Raw genomic sequence first — 17,383 nt, forward strand, 5'->3', positions numbered from 1 at the left:
GCTCAAGTGCTGTGCATTCTCATAATATACAATGTATTGCCAGCTAGTTTATCCTAAATGGACCTAACGATTAGAATGAAGCACTGTCTTTTTAATAAAACTGGCATGTTTTTGTCACTATTTGAAAATTTCCTCCTCAAATCGTGAAATATCCTGCTTATGCAATTTACGCTGTTTTCGCTAAAGTCTTAAGCACAATAACATGATGTAAGTGATTGACTGTTCATTTCTAAGCATCCAGGCATAACATTAATTTCCACAACCTGGGTAAAAAAAAGCTATTTCAATCCCACTTTTTAAAATGTGAAACCTTCTGTTACCTTGGGTTAACAGGGTTTTATCTCTGATTTGAGAGAAGCAATTACCCATTAAACTGTGTCCACATCATTTGAATTGGGCTTCCTCATCCTGAGTAGACATCAGAATGATAAAGAGGCTCTAAACGCGCTGGAAGTTTGGAGGCGGTACAGTTGTAACAGGGACATGTGGGTCTGCTCTCCTGCACAGAGACGCAGCGTGTAATTTAAAACCAAGCACAAGCTTGGGGGCTGCACTGAACCTCTCTCACACACACACATATGCTCGTGCACATACACACACATACAGTCAGACCGAACGGCACGCTAAGTTCAGGCATCCAGCGCTGCAAAAAGCTCATGACAGGACAAAAAGCTCAGCCAACAGGACATATCCACATTGGATGAGATTTCGGATGCATTCCCCTGTGTACAGGTAAATGATGGCTTACATTAAACTTGTCCATGTTTGCATGTCTGTATGGTTAGCCTTTCTCTCAGTGCCAGTGCAGATGGACGTACAGTATGTCTGCTCTATTAAATGGACTGCAGTTTTGTAACAGAGAGCTCGCATGCCTGATTTTGGCTGGGACCTGGGCATTGACTAAAGTCAGTTTGTATGAAAATTTTGTTTAGCAATTGTGTCAAGATGCACCGTCCAATTCCACATGCTTGTTCCAAAAAGAAATACTGGGTGATAGGTCAAAAATGCATGTTTGTGGTCTTCTGTTAACAAAAAGCAAGTTCAAGTATTGATTTTGGTCAGTGTGAGTCCAGAGATTCCTCTGTCTAAATATATTCAGTAGGTATTTTATTTGAAAAGCAAGATTTGATCATTACATCATTTTAAAGCTAAGTTCAAGAATACTCTTTGATAGAAGTAAAAAAATGAGTCTTTTCCTCCCCGGGCAGGAAGTTCAAATGGTTTTAATTAAGCACTGCTGGCCATGTAAGCGTGTTCCCTCACAGACACACTGTGAGGAAGGGGGCTGAATTCTCTCTCTCAAGGTTTCTAACCTGAAAAACTTTTCTTTAGACCTGAACTAATCAGAAGCATTTTTTTAAAAACATGCAGGGTGACCTAGAATATGGGTGGCATGGGAAATTAAAAAAAGGAAAGGAGATGAAAAGAAAATACACACTCCCCCTCTGATGTTGGACAGTGAACAGTCCCTGCGTTCTGCTCCATTTCCCATTGACGTTTTCCATCTCTTCCTTCTCCTTTCTTTCTATTATTGAAGTAAACTAATGTCATGGTGGCAACCACGGTCTCACACAAGGCTTGCTTTATGCTGGATCATTCACCTGAAATGCTGACCACTTCCTGTTAATATCTGCATCATTAGAAATTCTCCGAGCCAGCTTTCTGCACAGCAGGCTCTTGTTATAACTGGAGTTACCCTGCATTTCTACCATCAAATTTTAGAAGCTAATGGTCATTGTATTATGCTACTGTATCATAATTTTGTCTTGTGTTGCCTTAAATTATAATGTGATCATAATATAAATACTATTTATTCATAATTGTGACCTTTTTTTAATAGACGAGAGATCATTTTCATTTCAGAGATCATAACATTTTCACCAGCATGGACCATGCCACACATTGAGGCAGTCTTTATTGTATGGATATAGAGATGAAAAGGGATGGAGGAGGGATGGTAAGGGGACAATGGGATGGAGGGAAATGGAAGTGGCAGAATAATGTAGGTAGTAGGTATAGGTGGGTTGGTTTGAGTGTCCTACAATGATGCCCAGAGACTCAGAATGAGGGTACCATCTCTGTAATATTTTGGTAGAGTGACTAAGACCCCCAGCTTCCACCCCACATTCAACCTAGGAGGGAAGAGAGGGTTTTAAGGATTGGTAATGGGAAACAGTGAAATAGAATGAGTGAGGGTGAGTTCGAGAGAATGAGATGAACAGTGCTAGCAGGCTGATCCGCCTTAAATAAGTTTAGGGAGTAGGTGATTGGATGAAGTGAGGCTTGGTCCTGCTCCTGAAATTCTGTTAACATATCAGCTCCATTACTTCCAGTTATCAACATTTCTTGATCTTACTACAAAAAATAACGTGACCTCGTTTTGAAAGAACAAACATTTTCTTGTTGTTTTTATCTTGTGAAGAAATTTCAGCATCAGTATCATTATATATCTGATCTGACCACAAACATGCAGGCAAAACCCAATTAAAAACATAAATATGACAATATGTAAACTCACATTTTGTATAATCTATATCACAGATGCCCAAACTAGGGCTCGCGGGCCAAAGTTATAAATGGGATTGTTTATGTATTTATTCTAATAAGTTATCATTTAAAAAGTTATGCTGCATTAGTTTTTAGTATGATTTAAATAATGTTTTCTATTTATTCTGAAATATTATGAAATAAATTAGGAAATAACCCATGGAAACTTTAATCTAGTATAGTTATATAGAATAGCCCTACATATAAAAAGGTTTGGGCACCCCTGATCTATACCTTTCATTCCATATAATTTTTCTTTCAGCTTTTAGTTTGATACAAGTATAAAAGCACAGTATTATGTATAAGTATTATGTAAAGTGACCTGCATAATAAAGCACTGGGAAATGCACCTTTGTACAGCAATGCATCACATCTATTCCCACATTTAGAAAATAGAAAATGGAAAAAATAAAACATAAAAAAAGTGTTTTGTGATTATCACACAGCATGTTCACATGATGTTTCAGTTGAACCATTTTGTCACTGGAAAGTGAAAACATGGAATTGTTCCTGCAAATAAAAAGTTGACAATTTAATTACATATTACATCTGTGAAAATAGCTGCAAAATAACGTAACTGTAAACTGGAAGAGTGCTGCTTGTCAGAGGTACAAGTCTTGCCAAGACCTGTTAGTAATTTTACAGTGTCTTGAAATACAGGGAAAGCCCCGAAGCCCCAAAATCCATCTGTAAATGACTGATTTTTACTGATATCATCAACTGTGAAGGACCAACGAATGCTACAGTTGTGGATGGTTACACAACAGTCTTTTCATAAAAGATTTTTAGGCAGATATTCAGCATAAAGATCAGGCTGGTGTTATGAGTACAGTACAGCATCACAGTTTGATAATTGCACTGGCCTTCCAGCTCACCCCATTTCTTCTGTTGATGAATCAAAGGCGTGCTCAAAATAGCAAACTGTTGTCTCATAGTCATAACAGATTGTGAAAGTATCTGTTAGCATTCCCATTCATCTTAATTGACATGCTGGACCACTCAAAACAAACAGAGCAATGTTTTCAGAGTGCTACAGAGCCACAGTCTTTATACTTTTGAGGAAGTCAATCAACAATTGGATTACATAGAAGTCTCGGCACAATAAAAATGGGAGCACAGCACACAGCACTGAATGTCTAAGAGCCAAGTCTTTGGAAGGTTATTATAACTCTAATACCGAGAGAAGAAAACATCAAGGAAATAAAGAGCACTTATTTGTCGTTGTTATTATATAATAGTAAAAAATGTAAAATGTCTCCCCACAAAGCAAATACTGACTTAGCAGGGCGTGAGCTCGTGAAAGGGATTAGGCCAGAAATAGGGTTGTAGTTCGTTCTGTCTTTATGAAAACACTGGGGAAATCATTCATCCAAATGCATTAGATCATTTTCAATTGTAATTAAAACATTACGCAGTCATGATCCTTGACATACAGTAATTAATTTTAAGACATTTTCCTACTCTAAGGACCTATTTATGACGGACTATTAAATTGCTGAACTTTAATACATAGCCAAGGTGAAAATTCAGCCATGATGTCAGGAGCCTGTACCATCAAGCTGAATTGGCTTACTAGTCAGTTGTTTCAGTTTAGTTTGCACCAATCTTGGTGTATTTTAGGTAGCAAGAAGACTTTAATCACTCTATGCTGACATGGTGTTAAAAAGTAGCTGAGCTGAGCTACCTTCATCTACCTAAAATCCAGAGTTGGTGAAAACTAGGCCACTTAATCTTGCTTTATGGTACAGGCCATAAAGCCCAGGTGTGCATTTATTTCAATAATTAAATGCCTATTCTAAATCAAATTATAACCTGCTACATTGTCTACAGAATGTGTTCATCTTTAAATTTGTTCCAAGGGGTTTCATTACTTTAATGATTCTGTATATAAGGGTATATATAAAGTTTCAAAATAATTATGGTTGTTTATTTATGTTTTGGGGCCTGAAAATGAAAAACTAACCCTTTAAATAAATATTTTCTTTTAGCTTATTCTTTCTTTTATTAATCAGGGGTTGCAACAGCGGAATGAACTGCCAACTTATCCAGCATATGTTGTACGCAGCGGATGCCCTTCCAGCTGTAACCGATCACTGGAAAACATGCATATACACTCATTCACACACATACACTACGGACAATTTAGCTTACCCAGTTGACCTATAGCGCATGTCTTTGGACTTGTGGGGGAAACCTGAGCACCCGGAGGAAACCCACGCCAACACGGGGAAAACACAGAAATGCCAACTGACCCAGCTGAGGCTCGAACCAGAGACCTTCTTGCTGTGAGGCGATTTTGCTACCCACTGTGACACCGTTACACTCTGAATAGTTCATATAAAATTTAAAATTCCGAAAATAGCTACTCATCCTCAAAATTTTCCTAAACCTTTGTCCAAAACCTTTGTTTGTCTTTGGAACACAGATAAAATATTTTGGATAAAATTCGAGAGCTCTCTGATTCTACATAGAAAACAATGGTCCTAACAAAAAAAAATCCTCAAAACAGTTCATGTGTCTTCAGTGGAACGATCAAAATATTATCCAAATACGAGAATACTTTACTTTACAACAATACAAAAATAATAACTAAATTCAACAGTTTTTTCTCTTTTTTTCTCTGGTAGTATAGGCTGCTATGTTCCTCTGTTTTAAACAAAGCATAGAAGCATCTGAGGTATAATTCAGCAGCGTTTCTGGTCTCTCATGAACACATGCCCTATACTGACACGGAGGAGAAGAAATTGTTGAATAAAGTCAGAATTTTAGTTTTTTAAGTGTGCAAAATCGTATTCTTGTAGCTTGAATATATTCCAGTACCAATGAACCCATATGGTCTGTTTTAAGGAGATTGTTTTTCGGGATTTTGAACAAGCCAGGACTATTGCTATCTATGGAGGATCGGGGAGCTCTCGAATTGAAGGTCTCAGGGGTTTGGAACAATCTGAGGGTGAGGAATTAATGTTCTTAGTTTCTGGGTGAACTAATCCTTTAACTGTTATCCCATTTTTGAGATTGAAAATGATATATGATATATGCATATTATATAGTAGTAGATAGTGCTGTCACCTCACAGCAAGAAGGTCGCTGGTTCGAGCCTCAGCTGGGTCAGTTGCCGTTTCTGTTTGGAGTATGCATGTTCTCCCTGCGTTCACATGGGTTTCCTCCGGGTGCTCCGGTTTCCCCCACAGTCCAAACACATGCGGTACAGGTGAATTTGGAAGGCTAAATTGTCCGTAGGATATGTGTATGAGTGTAAGTGAGTGAGTGTGTATGGATGTTTTCCAGAGATGGATTGTGGCTGGCAGGGCATCCGCTGCGTAAAAACGTGCTGGATAAATTGGCGGTTCATTCCGCTGTGGCAACCCTGGATTATTAAAGGGACTAAGCCGAAAGGAAAATGAATGAATATATTTGCTGAAGATAATCAATCAATAAATAAATGTACTGAAAACATCTGTAAACTCTGTAAACTACAAAAAAAGTGATTTTTATAAAAATGTGTATGTGTGTGTGTGTGTGTGTGTGTGTGTGTGTGTGTGTGTGTGTGTGTGTGTGTGTGTGCGTGTGCGTGTGCGTGTGCGTGTGTGTGTGTGTGTGTGTATGTGTGTGTGTGTGTGTGTGTGTGTGTGTTTGTGTGTGCGTGTGTGTGTGTGTGTTACATGTTCAGTCTGCAAGAATACTTGAAAACCAAGAAAACAATGGCAGATACTAGAGCCAGATGTGCTTCAGTAATGACTTTTGTATATTTGTAGTAGTTTTTGAAGATATGTGTAAAAGGGGACTGGTCATTGTCTCATCATATGCAGCGCTGTTATTAATTTGGAAAGAAACTGACAAAAGTAACATTGAATTGTAATGTGGTCAAGAAGATGAAATACTTTTTTATAGTTTAAGTTTAACTTGCACTGGTTTTACAGGAATTAACTGCCAGACAAAGGCTCTTTTCACTTGTGTGTGCATTCTTGGTTGTTTAGGAATTAACATTTTGTTTGCCTTTTCTCAGGGACTGTAGCGGTGCCTCCACACTCTGATTAAACAAGCTCTCGGTTTATTGAGATTGTGCTGAGACTCCACTTGACTGGTTAACCCAGCTGCTGCTTTTTGCCATGCGGCTGCTTTGCGGTCTGCTGTTGCTGTGCCTGGTAGTCTGGGCAGCCGAGGCACGAAAGGGTGGAAGGGCGCGTCGAGTACGGAGTCGAGACCATACCACCAAGCGATTTGCTGCAGACTGCAAGGAAACTTTAGTCAATGGGGAAAAGTACTTTGACTGCCAAGAGCGTCACTTGACAGCTGTACTACTGGGCTGGCCTGAGGATATTCACCACCTCCTGCTGGCACGCAATAGGATTCAGGTGCTGCGAGACAATACCTTCAGTCACTTCCGAAACCTAAAAAGCCTGGATCTGCAGCAGAATGAAATCTCCCGCATTGACGAGGGAGCATTTGATGGCCTGAGCAAACTCACCACTTTATTGCTGCAACACAACCGTCTGCAGGTGGCGAGCGAAGGCATGCTGATCCCAATGCCACAGCTCAAGTACTTGCGGCTCCATGATAATCCCTGGAGGTGTGACTGCCAGCTGGACAGCCTGGTCAGATTCATTCAAGTGCCCAGTAATCGTAACATCGGCAATTACGCACGGTGTGCAGAGCCCAGGGAATTCTCAGGGAGGCAACTGAAGAAGCTGGATGCAGAGATGCTTTGCTCCCCTGAGCAGGAGAAAGAAGCAATCCTGGATCCAGAGAACCAGCAACTACCGGCTCCCCAAAAAAAGTCTGACGCAACCTCTTTATGCCACACCTACATGCACCCTGTACCCCGCATGGACTGCAGGAACAGAGGTGAGAAACCGATTGCTCTCTATTGTCAGTTTTCTCTTGTAGAAGGGGCAGTGAAATACATTTGTAAAGTGACAGAACATTACGCTTGTTTAGGAAAATCCAATCATGCATAAACTAATTTGGCAAAACCACGGTGACCAAAATGGGGAATACAGTGTTTTCTGTTTATGCTGCGATGTTGAAAGTGTCTAAAAACAGGGGGTTCACAAGACAAAGTGACATAATTTGCCTGCGAGTTGTGTTAGCTCATTGATGTATCATGAACAGTTAGCTCTACCCAAATGAATTTGTTGGCTGAATGAGCTTATAATGGTTACTCTGTATTGAAAATAAAATGATTTTAAAAATAATATTAGACCTCACTAAACCTCACTGAAATGCTCAGTTTATTTAATTTATTTCTATTTCAATCATTTACATAGTTGTTTCATGAAACATAAATATGGAAAGATTTGTAAAGAAGGCAGCCAAATGAAATTAAACACTTAAGTCTGACACAAAGATGAAGGAGTTTAATTTGAAAATGTGTGGTTTCTTTCAAGCTAATTTAAACTCAAATAGGGTTATGGCAAAGTGTTCCACAGTAAACACTCACAATAAGTAATGCTTTCCTTGGATCCCTAGAAACTCCCTTTTAATCATTTACAATATTTATTTACAGTACTTTTGGCACACAAATTCTTTTTAAAGCTTTGTAAGATCATAGTTGAAATACCAAAGTCATATGCAATGTTTTGACAATGTTTTTGGTATTTTGGTATCTGGACTTTGAACATTGCTGCCTATGGAGGATGAGGGAGCTCTCCGATTTTATCTAAAATATTTTAATTTGTGTTCTGAAGATAAACAAATCTCTCGGGGGATTGAATGGGGGGATTAATTAATAACTACATTTAAACTTTGGGTAAACAAATTCTTTAAGAAACATACCAAGACATGCTGTAAAACTGAAGGAAAAATGACAAATTTGTCAACTTTATCTATCAATGGACGTATATTATTGATTTCTGAAGAGACATTTGTGAAACATTAATCATTTCTGCTGACTCAGCATGTGGTGAAATTCTCTAATTCACAGCAGAGTGGAACAAACGTCTGCTAACATGAAATATAAGATACAGGGAACTAGAGGAAAAGAAAATGAGTATCTTTCCAGCTTCAACATCTGGAGAGCCCTCTCTAGAGACACATTAATGCCATATTCAGACTGTTATCAAGACACCGTAACTTTTCTGAAACTTGAATCTCTGTATTATTTTTCAAAAGTCTGCAAAACTAAAGCAACGCTCAAATAAGATTCGCGACTCTGTCTTTCAAAGGCTCATTCATCTTCCAAAAGCTTATAGGAAATACCACATTGTTATGGCAATGCATGTGAATCTCCATGGGAATTTGAGGACAGTGCTGGTCTGTGTTTTATGCATGTCTTATAGCATTTTGGGGAAGAATTTGGGACAAGACGGGGCTTTAATAAAGAGCTGGCTGTAAGATATGACAAAGAAAGCATCTCTCAGATTTCACTCATAAAAAGACAGACATTCTGTAAAAGAGCTCTTTGACGCTGCTAAAAAGATTTCTGGTCCCACTTTATATTAAGTGGCCTTAACCAATACGTACTTACACTGATTTAATCAGTTGTTACAATGTACTTGTGTAAATACATGTACTTATGCTTGATTAAATACCTGCATGTAATTACAACTGCAATTATTTTCTGTAATTACATTTAGAATTACACTGTTAACCCATCAGTAGATTCTGGTTATTTATATATTGGGCTTCCGGGGAGCCCATCTCAAGCATGTTGGTTGTTGCTGAAAATGAAAACTTTTTTAAATTCATATACTGAACACTGAGAGCGCACATTTCTGTTAATAAATTTATTTGTAAAAACTACAAATATATATTATATACATTATAAATATACATTAAAAACACATTTTCAGCACATGATTCTTGAGTTCTCCATCTTGTAAAGTGAGGTTCCTTATTTTGAAAAATGAGCTAAATGTGTTTTGACAACCATAACAAGACTGAATACAGTCAAGCCAAAGACAAGTCATGTGGGTTAGATGAGGCAAGCAAAACGTGCGTGATACAAAACAGTCAATGTGAAATAAATGAAGTCAGATGGGTTTTGAAGTCAGTGGGATTTGGACTTGTTCAGAAATAGTGAGTCAGCAGTCTGGATCTGAGGGGGGCATTCTGAAACACTCCACTATACAAAAAAATTCACACTTTTATAGCATTACATCATCTGTTTCGGGACCTAAGGGATAACTGGAAATTTCTTTTGTCAGCATTAATTGCAGAAAGCTCATACAGGAATGTTGTGGCAAGAGCAGAAGGCTGAATGCCAAGTATTAGTGATCTCAGCTTCTGGGAAGGCTTTTCCCTGAATTAGTTAGTCACAAGAATAACGGCAGGATCATTTTTTGAAGACAATTTAGTCTCCATGTCCCAGAGACACAGTAAAATAGTGTAAAATCTCCTCTAGGAGTGGCTGTGGATAAAATCTCTGTTGATATAGATTGTTGAACGTAAAATCCAAGCGAGATCTCTTGTTGAAGGCGCTCTGGGGTTTAAAACAGGTGCTCTGGCGGATTCAAGCAGGAAGTGCAGCTGTATCTGTTCGGCATGCTGCATTGCTTTTGCACATGTCAAGCTGACGAGTCCCACGATAACATTTCCGAATATAACACAGACAGTGATGCCTCACAGAGTTTTGAGTGTTGCCACAAAACGTGTGCCATGTGTACGGTTTTAATAGCTCTCTCCGTGGTGATATAAATAAATATGGCCAGGCATGGTTTGCTGGAGCCCGCTAAAGTGTTGCTTTCGAGTGCCCAGAATCTTCCAAAATAAATAGTGCTCCCATCGCAACGATTACTGTCACACATGCTTTGCGTACAATTTAAGATCCATATACAGATACTACTTAGTTTGAATACCATCATCAGTACAGTAAGTGTCTGAGAAAATGATGTTAAAAGACCACCAACGAGGAGGCAACTGTTCAGAACTTCCAACAATTGTCATGACAGATGTTTCCATGTATGGTTAGCCTGCTGGAAATCATTTAGAAATATAGAAAGCTCATCAACGTTCTTTGTAAGCACATGGGGAATTTTGTACAACACAATATTCCTTTGAGAATCAAAGAGTGAAGCAGCGTTTGTTGCTGAATGCAATGCACTGTCAATCAGTCAAACCGTGCTAAGTATGAAAGAGCTGTTTTCAAAGGCCTACGTAATTACAGTGATTCGACTCTCTCTTCCACAGATCTTAAAACTGTGCCGGCTGACATCCCGCTGGATATTGTGAAATTGGATTTATCCAGAAACAACATTAAGCAACTGAGACAGAGGGAGTTTGTCAACGTTAAAGAACTTAAGCTCTTGAACCTGAGTGGAAACAGTCTGGAAAGCATCGACACAGGTAAGTTGAGGCCTTTTTTAAAGTTAAAAGAATAAAGAATGATGGATAAAGTGCAAGAAACATTTAGTCGCACGGTATGTTGGCTAGAAAATCCATGGTATGTCACTTAGAAAACATTATTTTTCCACTGGACCCAGAAAAATTCACATTTTATGTACTCCCATATGAAAAAATCCCATAGTAATTGAAAGTAAGTACTTTGATGCTTTTGAACCATGCTATAGTAAAGTACTTTAATTAAACTGTTGTAATATTTCCATAGTTGCTTTATTAATACAGCTTTATAACAGCTATATAATTATAGCTATACAACTATAGGTAATTCATTAATTCGTTTTCTTTTCGGCTTAGTCCCTTTATTAATCTGGGGTCGCCACAGCGGAATGAACCACCAACTCATCCAGCATTTGTTTTATGCAGCGGATGCCCTTCCAGCTGCAACCCATCACTGGGAAACACATACACACTTATTCACACACACATACACTACGGACAATTTAGCCTACCCAATTAACCTGTACCGCATGTCTTTGGACTGTGGGAAACCGGAGCACCCTGAGGAAACCCACGCGAACGCAGGGAGAACATGCAAACTCCGCACAGAAACGCCAACTGACCCAGCCAAGGCTCGAACCAGTGACTTTCTTGCTGTTAGGCGACAGCACTACCTACTGCGCCACTGCGTTGCCAACTATAGGTAATATAATATTAAAATACACTGCAGTTTACTGTAGTAAAAACTATAGTATACTCCATTGCTTATTACAGTTTTCAGTTTACTATACAGTTAATAGCATTCAGTAAAATACTGCTGTAAATACTATAATATATACAGTATAATAACACTTTATCATAGTATGGTTCAAAAACACAGTATTTACAATAAATAACTATAGTAATTAATTTTGTTATGAGGGCTGTATGAATTGCAGGGAATCAATGCTGGCTTCTACAAGTTTCAGAGGTTTCAGAGTCCCATGATCATTCTTCAAATAGTTTTGGGGGAAATAAAGAAAAGAAGTCATGAGAAAAAATCTAAGTGTACCTCAACTATGCAGCACAACAATTAGCCTTTGTTATTGTGGAGAAAGCAATAAAGATCAGCATGTTAAAATTCAAGCCTTTCAAGCAATTAAAGCAAACAGAGCAGAGGACTCACTGAATACAATTACTTGTAAACATTTGTAAGCATTTTTTTGCTGAGCAAACACATTTAGCAGCTTTCGGAATCCTGTAATCTTACTTCCATAAAGTACAAAAGGATTTTACAGCCTGTTTTCAACAAGTAGAATCTCTTGAGATGATGTATAATTTGAATAGACATTTGCTAATGATCTTAATGATTGCTATTATAAAGGTTTACCAAGACAGTAAAACTATGAATGTTTGAATCTGTTTTCGTTTAATTTTATTTCCAGAGTCTGTCAGATCTGTACTCCACCATGTTTGGTTATTCAAATCCATTTCAAATTTCCTCAAAGTAATTTTAAATGACATATGTTTAATCAACTGATCACTCTATTTCCCATTCCTGCATTTTTTCTAATTAAGTCCCAAAAAAGCTTCTGAAAACGTTTGTTGCGATACACAGAATTCACATTATAGTCTTTCTCTCACCATAGAGAAAAATACAAACAAAAACTGAGTACTTGCTGATGTTGCTATAATTATAAGACACTTAAGCCTTTCTAAACTGCCTTAAAAAATGCACTTAATCGCAGTCAGTTGGGCTCTGATGAACAGACCAGCAGGGTGGGTCGACTAATGGTTCCCTAGAGAGGGATGATAACACTGACTCAGGAGCCGCAGTCTTCCTTCTGTTGACAGCTCAGAAAGCAGACTGCATTTACTTCAGTGTTAAAGATACTTCAGTTAGTCATATATCCCTACTGAATAACTTAAATGCACAGTATGCCATTTTCGCCACTGTAGTGCGGGTTTTCATCAAAAATGTAGTTTGATGATGCCGTGACTGAGTGTGGAATCATGAAAGTTGTCATTTTCATTACAATCTTTGGGCAGGGGCGCTGATAAGCGGGGGTAAGTTAGGACGATTCTAAGGGCCCACATACTTTTGGGGCCCCCAGAGATACTATCATAGATACTAATCATACCCTGTTATGATTAACATGTTTTTTAGGCTTTCGTTCTGATAAATGATCAATGAACAACATTTAAATTTTATCACGTAAACTCAAGCATGTTTGCTTTGTGTTTAAAAAGCAATGAGGTTATCTTTTTGTGAGCTTTACATCTGATTAACATTGACAGTGATTGTATCTCTTTTTAAGAGTTGGGTTGATTCACATTAATTATTTTTATTACTTCTTAATATACTTTTGCCATGAAAATTTTGTGTGAATAATAGAAGGATAGAAATCTCTCATATTTGATCAAAAAATATAATAAATTGTTCTGAAGATGAGTCAAAGTCTACTGGGTTTGGAATGACTATTTCATTTTGGGGTGAACTAAGCTTTTAGGCAACATATACGTGTTGTTGACAGCATCAGAGACCATTTTAAAAACATGAATATAATGATTTCAATTTATTTTATTTATAAAATTACATTACCAGAAATCTGAATAGCATAATGTGTTTTGTATTATAAGTTTACTTCATTTTGGTAAAATAAAACATGCAGTCAATACAGATTAATTTGTACTTTGTCCTCAAATATTTTATTATTGTTGTTGTTTATTATTATTACCTTTATATATCAAAAGGTAAGAGTGTGACGTCTGTGTATTTATTGTTTCTTTTTTGTTTTTTCTGTTTCGGTAGCTGCCTTCACAGGCCTGCTGTACTTGGGAGAACTGGATCTGTCCAACAACAGCTTGCAATATTTTCAATATGGCGTTTTGGAGGACCTGTACTTCCTGAGGCGGCTTTCTTTAGGGGACAATCCCTGGATTTGTGATTACAACATCCATTACTTGATCTACTGGCTGAAACATCACCCTGGTGTATCCCACACAGGTCTAGTGTGCAGTGAACCAGAAGAGTTTCGTGGTTGGCCGGTAGAAAACTATGTGAAGACATACAACGCAGAGTGTCCTAAAGACAAGCAGCTGGGCCACCTTCCTGACACTGACTCGGCAGGCAACACACCTCTTGAGCTCACTGCTGAGATAGACGAAGAGGAGGTTACAGACTTGGGGCCCAGACCTTACAGAGGGCACAAGAAATTTGAAATCATCCGTCTGAATTAAACTGTGATGCTGCTGAGATTTTTTTTTTCTTTTTTTTTTCAATAATGTTGTGAACAAATGGTTTTCCCAGCAAAATTCACACTACAGGAGATGTCAAACTTTAACATGTTGTCACGATTTCAGGTTCTTTCAGAATCAGAACAGCTGAAGTTTACGTGTTGTGTTTTTATGCTATTTTTTCAATTGAATCATGATTAATAAAAGTACATATTGATTTTTTTTAGTTCATTGATGAGTCTGATGTTTGTCCACAATCACAGATGTGCAATAATTTAGCTAAAAACAAATATCTGTTTCCACAATATTAGCGTTTCTAAAATTTGATTTTAGTATGTTTGGGACATACTATGTCAATGCTACTATTTTTCTAAAACTTTCACTTTGAACCCAGTTTTCTAAAGTTTTAATTTTAGGCCCTCATTATAGTATTGTTTGAAATATAAATGAAATTTAAAAAGTGTTAATCTTTTTATATTCTTATCTTATTAATATCTTATTAGAATTTTAAAATTGATAACATAAATGTATATTTAATTCAATTAATTTGAAACAGTGTCAGTTTTCAGAGTTTAAGTTCAGTTTAGCTCAATTCAGTGTGGTTTAATATTCAGTACTGAGAGTCGAAACACTGAAGAGCAATCCATCGATGCGCAGCTCTACAGGTCCAGAACCATATAAGCCAGTGGCGACAGCAGTGAGGAAAATACTTCACCAATTAAAAAACCTCGAGAGAAACTAGGCTATATATTTTCTGAGAAACTCACATGTTCATTTGTAGCCCAAAATAAATCTTCAACATCTTGCACAAAAACAAACATGTACTGTCTAAAAATTGAAGACATGCATTTGCACAGAAAGTTAGTCATGTGATGTATATGTCTACAGAGAACATTGACCGTAGGTGACTGAAACATTAGAAAAGCATTTTTTCAGAGGGGGAAGGGTAAGCATAGTACCACAGATTCTCTCTAAGGCTGTTTTTTTTCGTCCTGTCTGAAAAGAAACAGATGCGAGAAGATTACGGAGTTGCAGTTTCTGTCACTGCTTTGAGAGAATGCATGACTGAAATATGTGGGGAAAATAATCTGCAGTTCAGGTTGAGGGCCATATGGGGACTCTATGCATTTGAGTAAAACATGGCAAAGAATCAAAGTAAATAAATGTCTGAAGAGCTCATCATTTGAATTTACTAATTGTTCTCAGCGGCACAGATGTTTTCAGCATTTCTGTGGCGTGATTCTGCTTAACTTTCCACCATTTGGAGAACTGTTGTCTTTTAACTCCCATATTCGTCCTGGTTTGTTCAATTGAATCTTGACTCAAAACTAATTACTGATCCTATAAAGACATGAGGGCAGTTGCTCTTACATGCAAAGCAAACAACGGGTTTGAGTGATAAATGCCCTGAGTAAGTGAAAACTGAGGCGTTGGTTAAGCTCTCAGTGGGAGTGAATACTTACCATCATACCGTGACCCACGATGCAAAGCAGAAAATGAGAGCAGCGAGTGCTGTTACATTTTCCACAGAGGCTTACTGGGAAATGGAAAGCTGATTCACACAATGACGGGAAACAATCAAAATGGGAAAAAAGTCAACGCTGTGCATTAAAAGACTTGATTGATAGAATAATCTTAACACAGTTATTGTGTTATATATTTTGTTTGTTCATTTTTGCTTTTTCTCATGCTTAACACATTTATATTAAATTTGCAAATTGCATTTAAAAATTTGGCATATGCATTCATCCAAAGCCACTTATGAAGGAGAAACAAATAAAAAATGGCATAAATAATGGCAATTCACAAATTACGCTTCAACGTCTAAAATTTAGGAGCTATTCTGCTGTAATATTTTTATCAAGTCATAAAATCTGAGCCATATTTTCAGACCAGTCTATGGTTCAGACAGTTTAAACAATTTCTCTTATATCAACATGGTTAAAATCACGTAAGCATGAGCACAATTTGCCTCCCAATTCGTGTCCTTGCGCCATTTAAATATGCTACTCAAAAATATAATAAAAAATAGAAGAAATGTGCTCCATCTATCCTGTTTTTGCACTTAATTAACCAAACAATCAATTGTGAAATTTTCTTAAGAAGCTTCAAAGGCATGTTTAATCCATTTGGACTGCAATGAATAACATTTAGCATACCAGAAAAAATACATAACCCAGTTTTGCACTTGAAATGTTTTGTAATAAAATAAATCTCTTCAATTCTTTATATATCTTATGTAACAATCAGCATCGCAAGCGCTTATACTTCTCTGAGCACCTGAATAAAAAAGAAAACACTGTCTCTCTCTTCACTCGCACATAATATATGTGTGGGAAAACAGCAGCTATTTCAGGAGTGGTTTAATCTCATGTCCTTTTAAAGATAAAGTATTACCAAAAGCTATAAATAACTTTCATAACAGCATGAGGGTTGGTGTGTGCCCAAAGATATCAAGAGGTTCAGGGATTGTAATGCCAAAATAAAACCACCAATGCCAATCTCAACACATCATTTTATAAGCCGTGTACTGAAGGCATTGTTGAAGGGACGATGACTACCCCTGAGATGTCAAAGAAGAAACCTCAACAAATACTAAACGCACGCATTGCTAAACTGGGCTTTTACTGTGTCCTGCAGTTAATACCACCCTGCACAATTCCAATACAACTTTAAAGTTATTTGTATGAATGAATATATCTGGCTGGAAACCCAGAGCAGCCTGTCACATTAAAGTTACACCAATAAAGAAAACTGCATATCTGAATGAATGAATTCATATACTGTTCATTTTCGCCCCCTTTGGCAAAATAGTGCTATTGCAAATACAAAATATTGCACTGTTCATCCAGAAAGAAGACTGCATAATTTTTTCACATTATCACATTGTTTCAAACTCACATGCCTTCTTTTCTTTACAGAAAAAAAGATTTGAAAGAAATCGAGTAAAATAAATAGTCAGCAATGATCCCTTTAAAAGAATGTTTTATCATCAAAGATTTTAGTGTAAAATTAGTTCATATGACTGATAAGATATTCTGTTATCGTTATGCACAATAAAATGTTGTTAAAATACATTCTAAGTTTACCATTTAATATTATTTAACTTTTATTACATTTTTGTAATGAAATAATGTATTACATATTACGTTTTTGAAACTTTAATGTTGAATAAAACGTAAAATATTTGGGAAAATTCATTAGGCTTGATCTATCTATCTATCTATCTATCTATCTATCTATCTATCTATCTATCTATCTATCTATCTATCTATCTATCTATCTATCTATCTATCTATCTATCTATCTATCTAGTTTGTCTGTCTGTCTGTCTGTCTGTCTG

At 37.1% G+C, this 17,383-nt stretch overlaps 1 protein-coding gene across 1 annotated transcript; it reads left to right on the forward strand.

Moving 5' to 3' along the window:
- Positions 1 to 490: 490 nt before the first annotated feature.
- Positions 491 to 14,266, forward strand: lrrc17 (leucine rich repeat containing 17). Its single transcript, XM_056455613.1, has 4 exons — positions 491 to 732; positions 6,554 to 7,392; positions 10,675 to 10,830; positions 13,616 to 14,266. The coding sequence occupies exons 2-4, from the start codon at positions 6,657 to 6,659 to the stop codon at positions 14,041 to 14,043; spliced, it is 1,320 nt and encodes a 439-aa protein (XP_056311588.1). The 5' UTR covers positions 491 to 732; positions 6,554 to 6,656; the 3' UTR covers positions 14,044 to 14,266.
- The last annotated feature ends 3,117 nt before the right edge of the window (positions 14,267 to 17,383 follow it).

This window comes from Danio aesculapii, chromosome 4 (assembly GCF_903798145.1).
Source record: "Danio aesculapii chromosome 4, fDanAes4.1, whole genome shotgun sequence".
In the NCBI taxonomy this organism is placed as follows: Eukaryota; Metazoa; Chordata; class Actinopteri; order Cypriniformes; family Danionidae; genus Danio; species Danio aesculapii.

Bases quoted from the DNA above. Each gene is read 5' to 3' on its own strand.
- lrrc17 (XM_056455613.1), top strand. From the start codon at position 6,657: ATGCGGCTGCTTTGCGGTCTGCTGTTGCTGTGCCTGGTAGTCTGGGCA. The intron at 7,393-10,674 runs GTGAGAAACCGA...TCTCTTCCACAG, and splicing joins CATGGACTGCAGGAACAGAG to ATCTTAAAACTGTGCCGGCT. The intron at 10,831-13,615 runs GTAAGTTGAGGC...CTGTTTCGGTAG, and splicing joins TCTGGAAAGCATCGACACAG to CTGCCTTCACAGGCCTGCTG.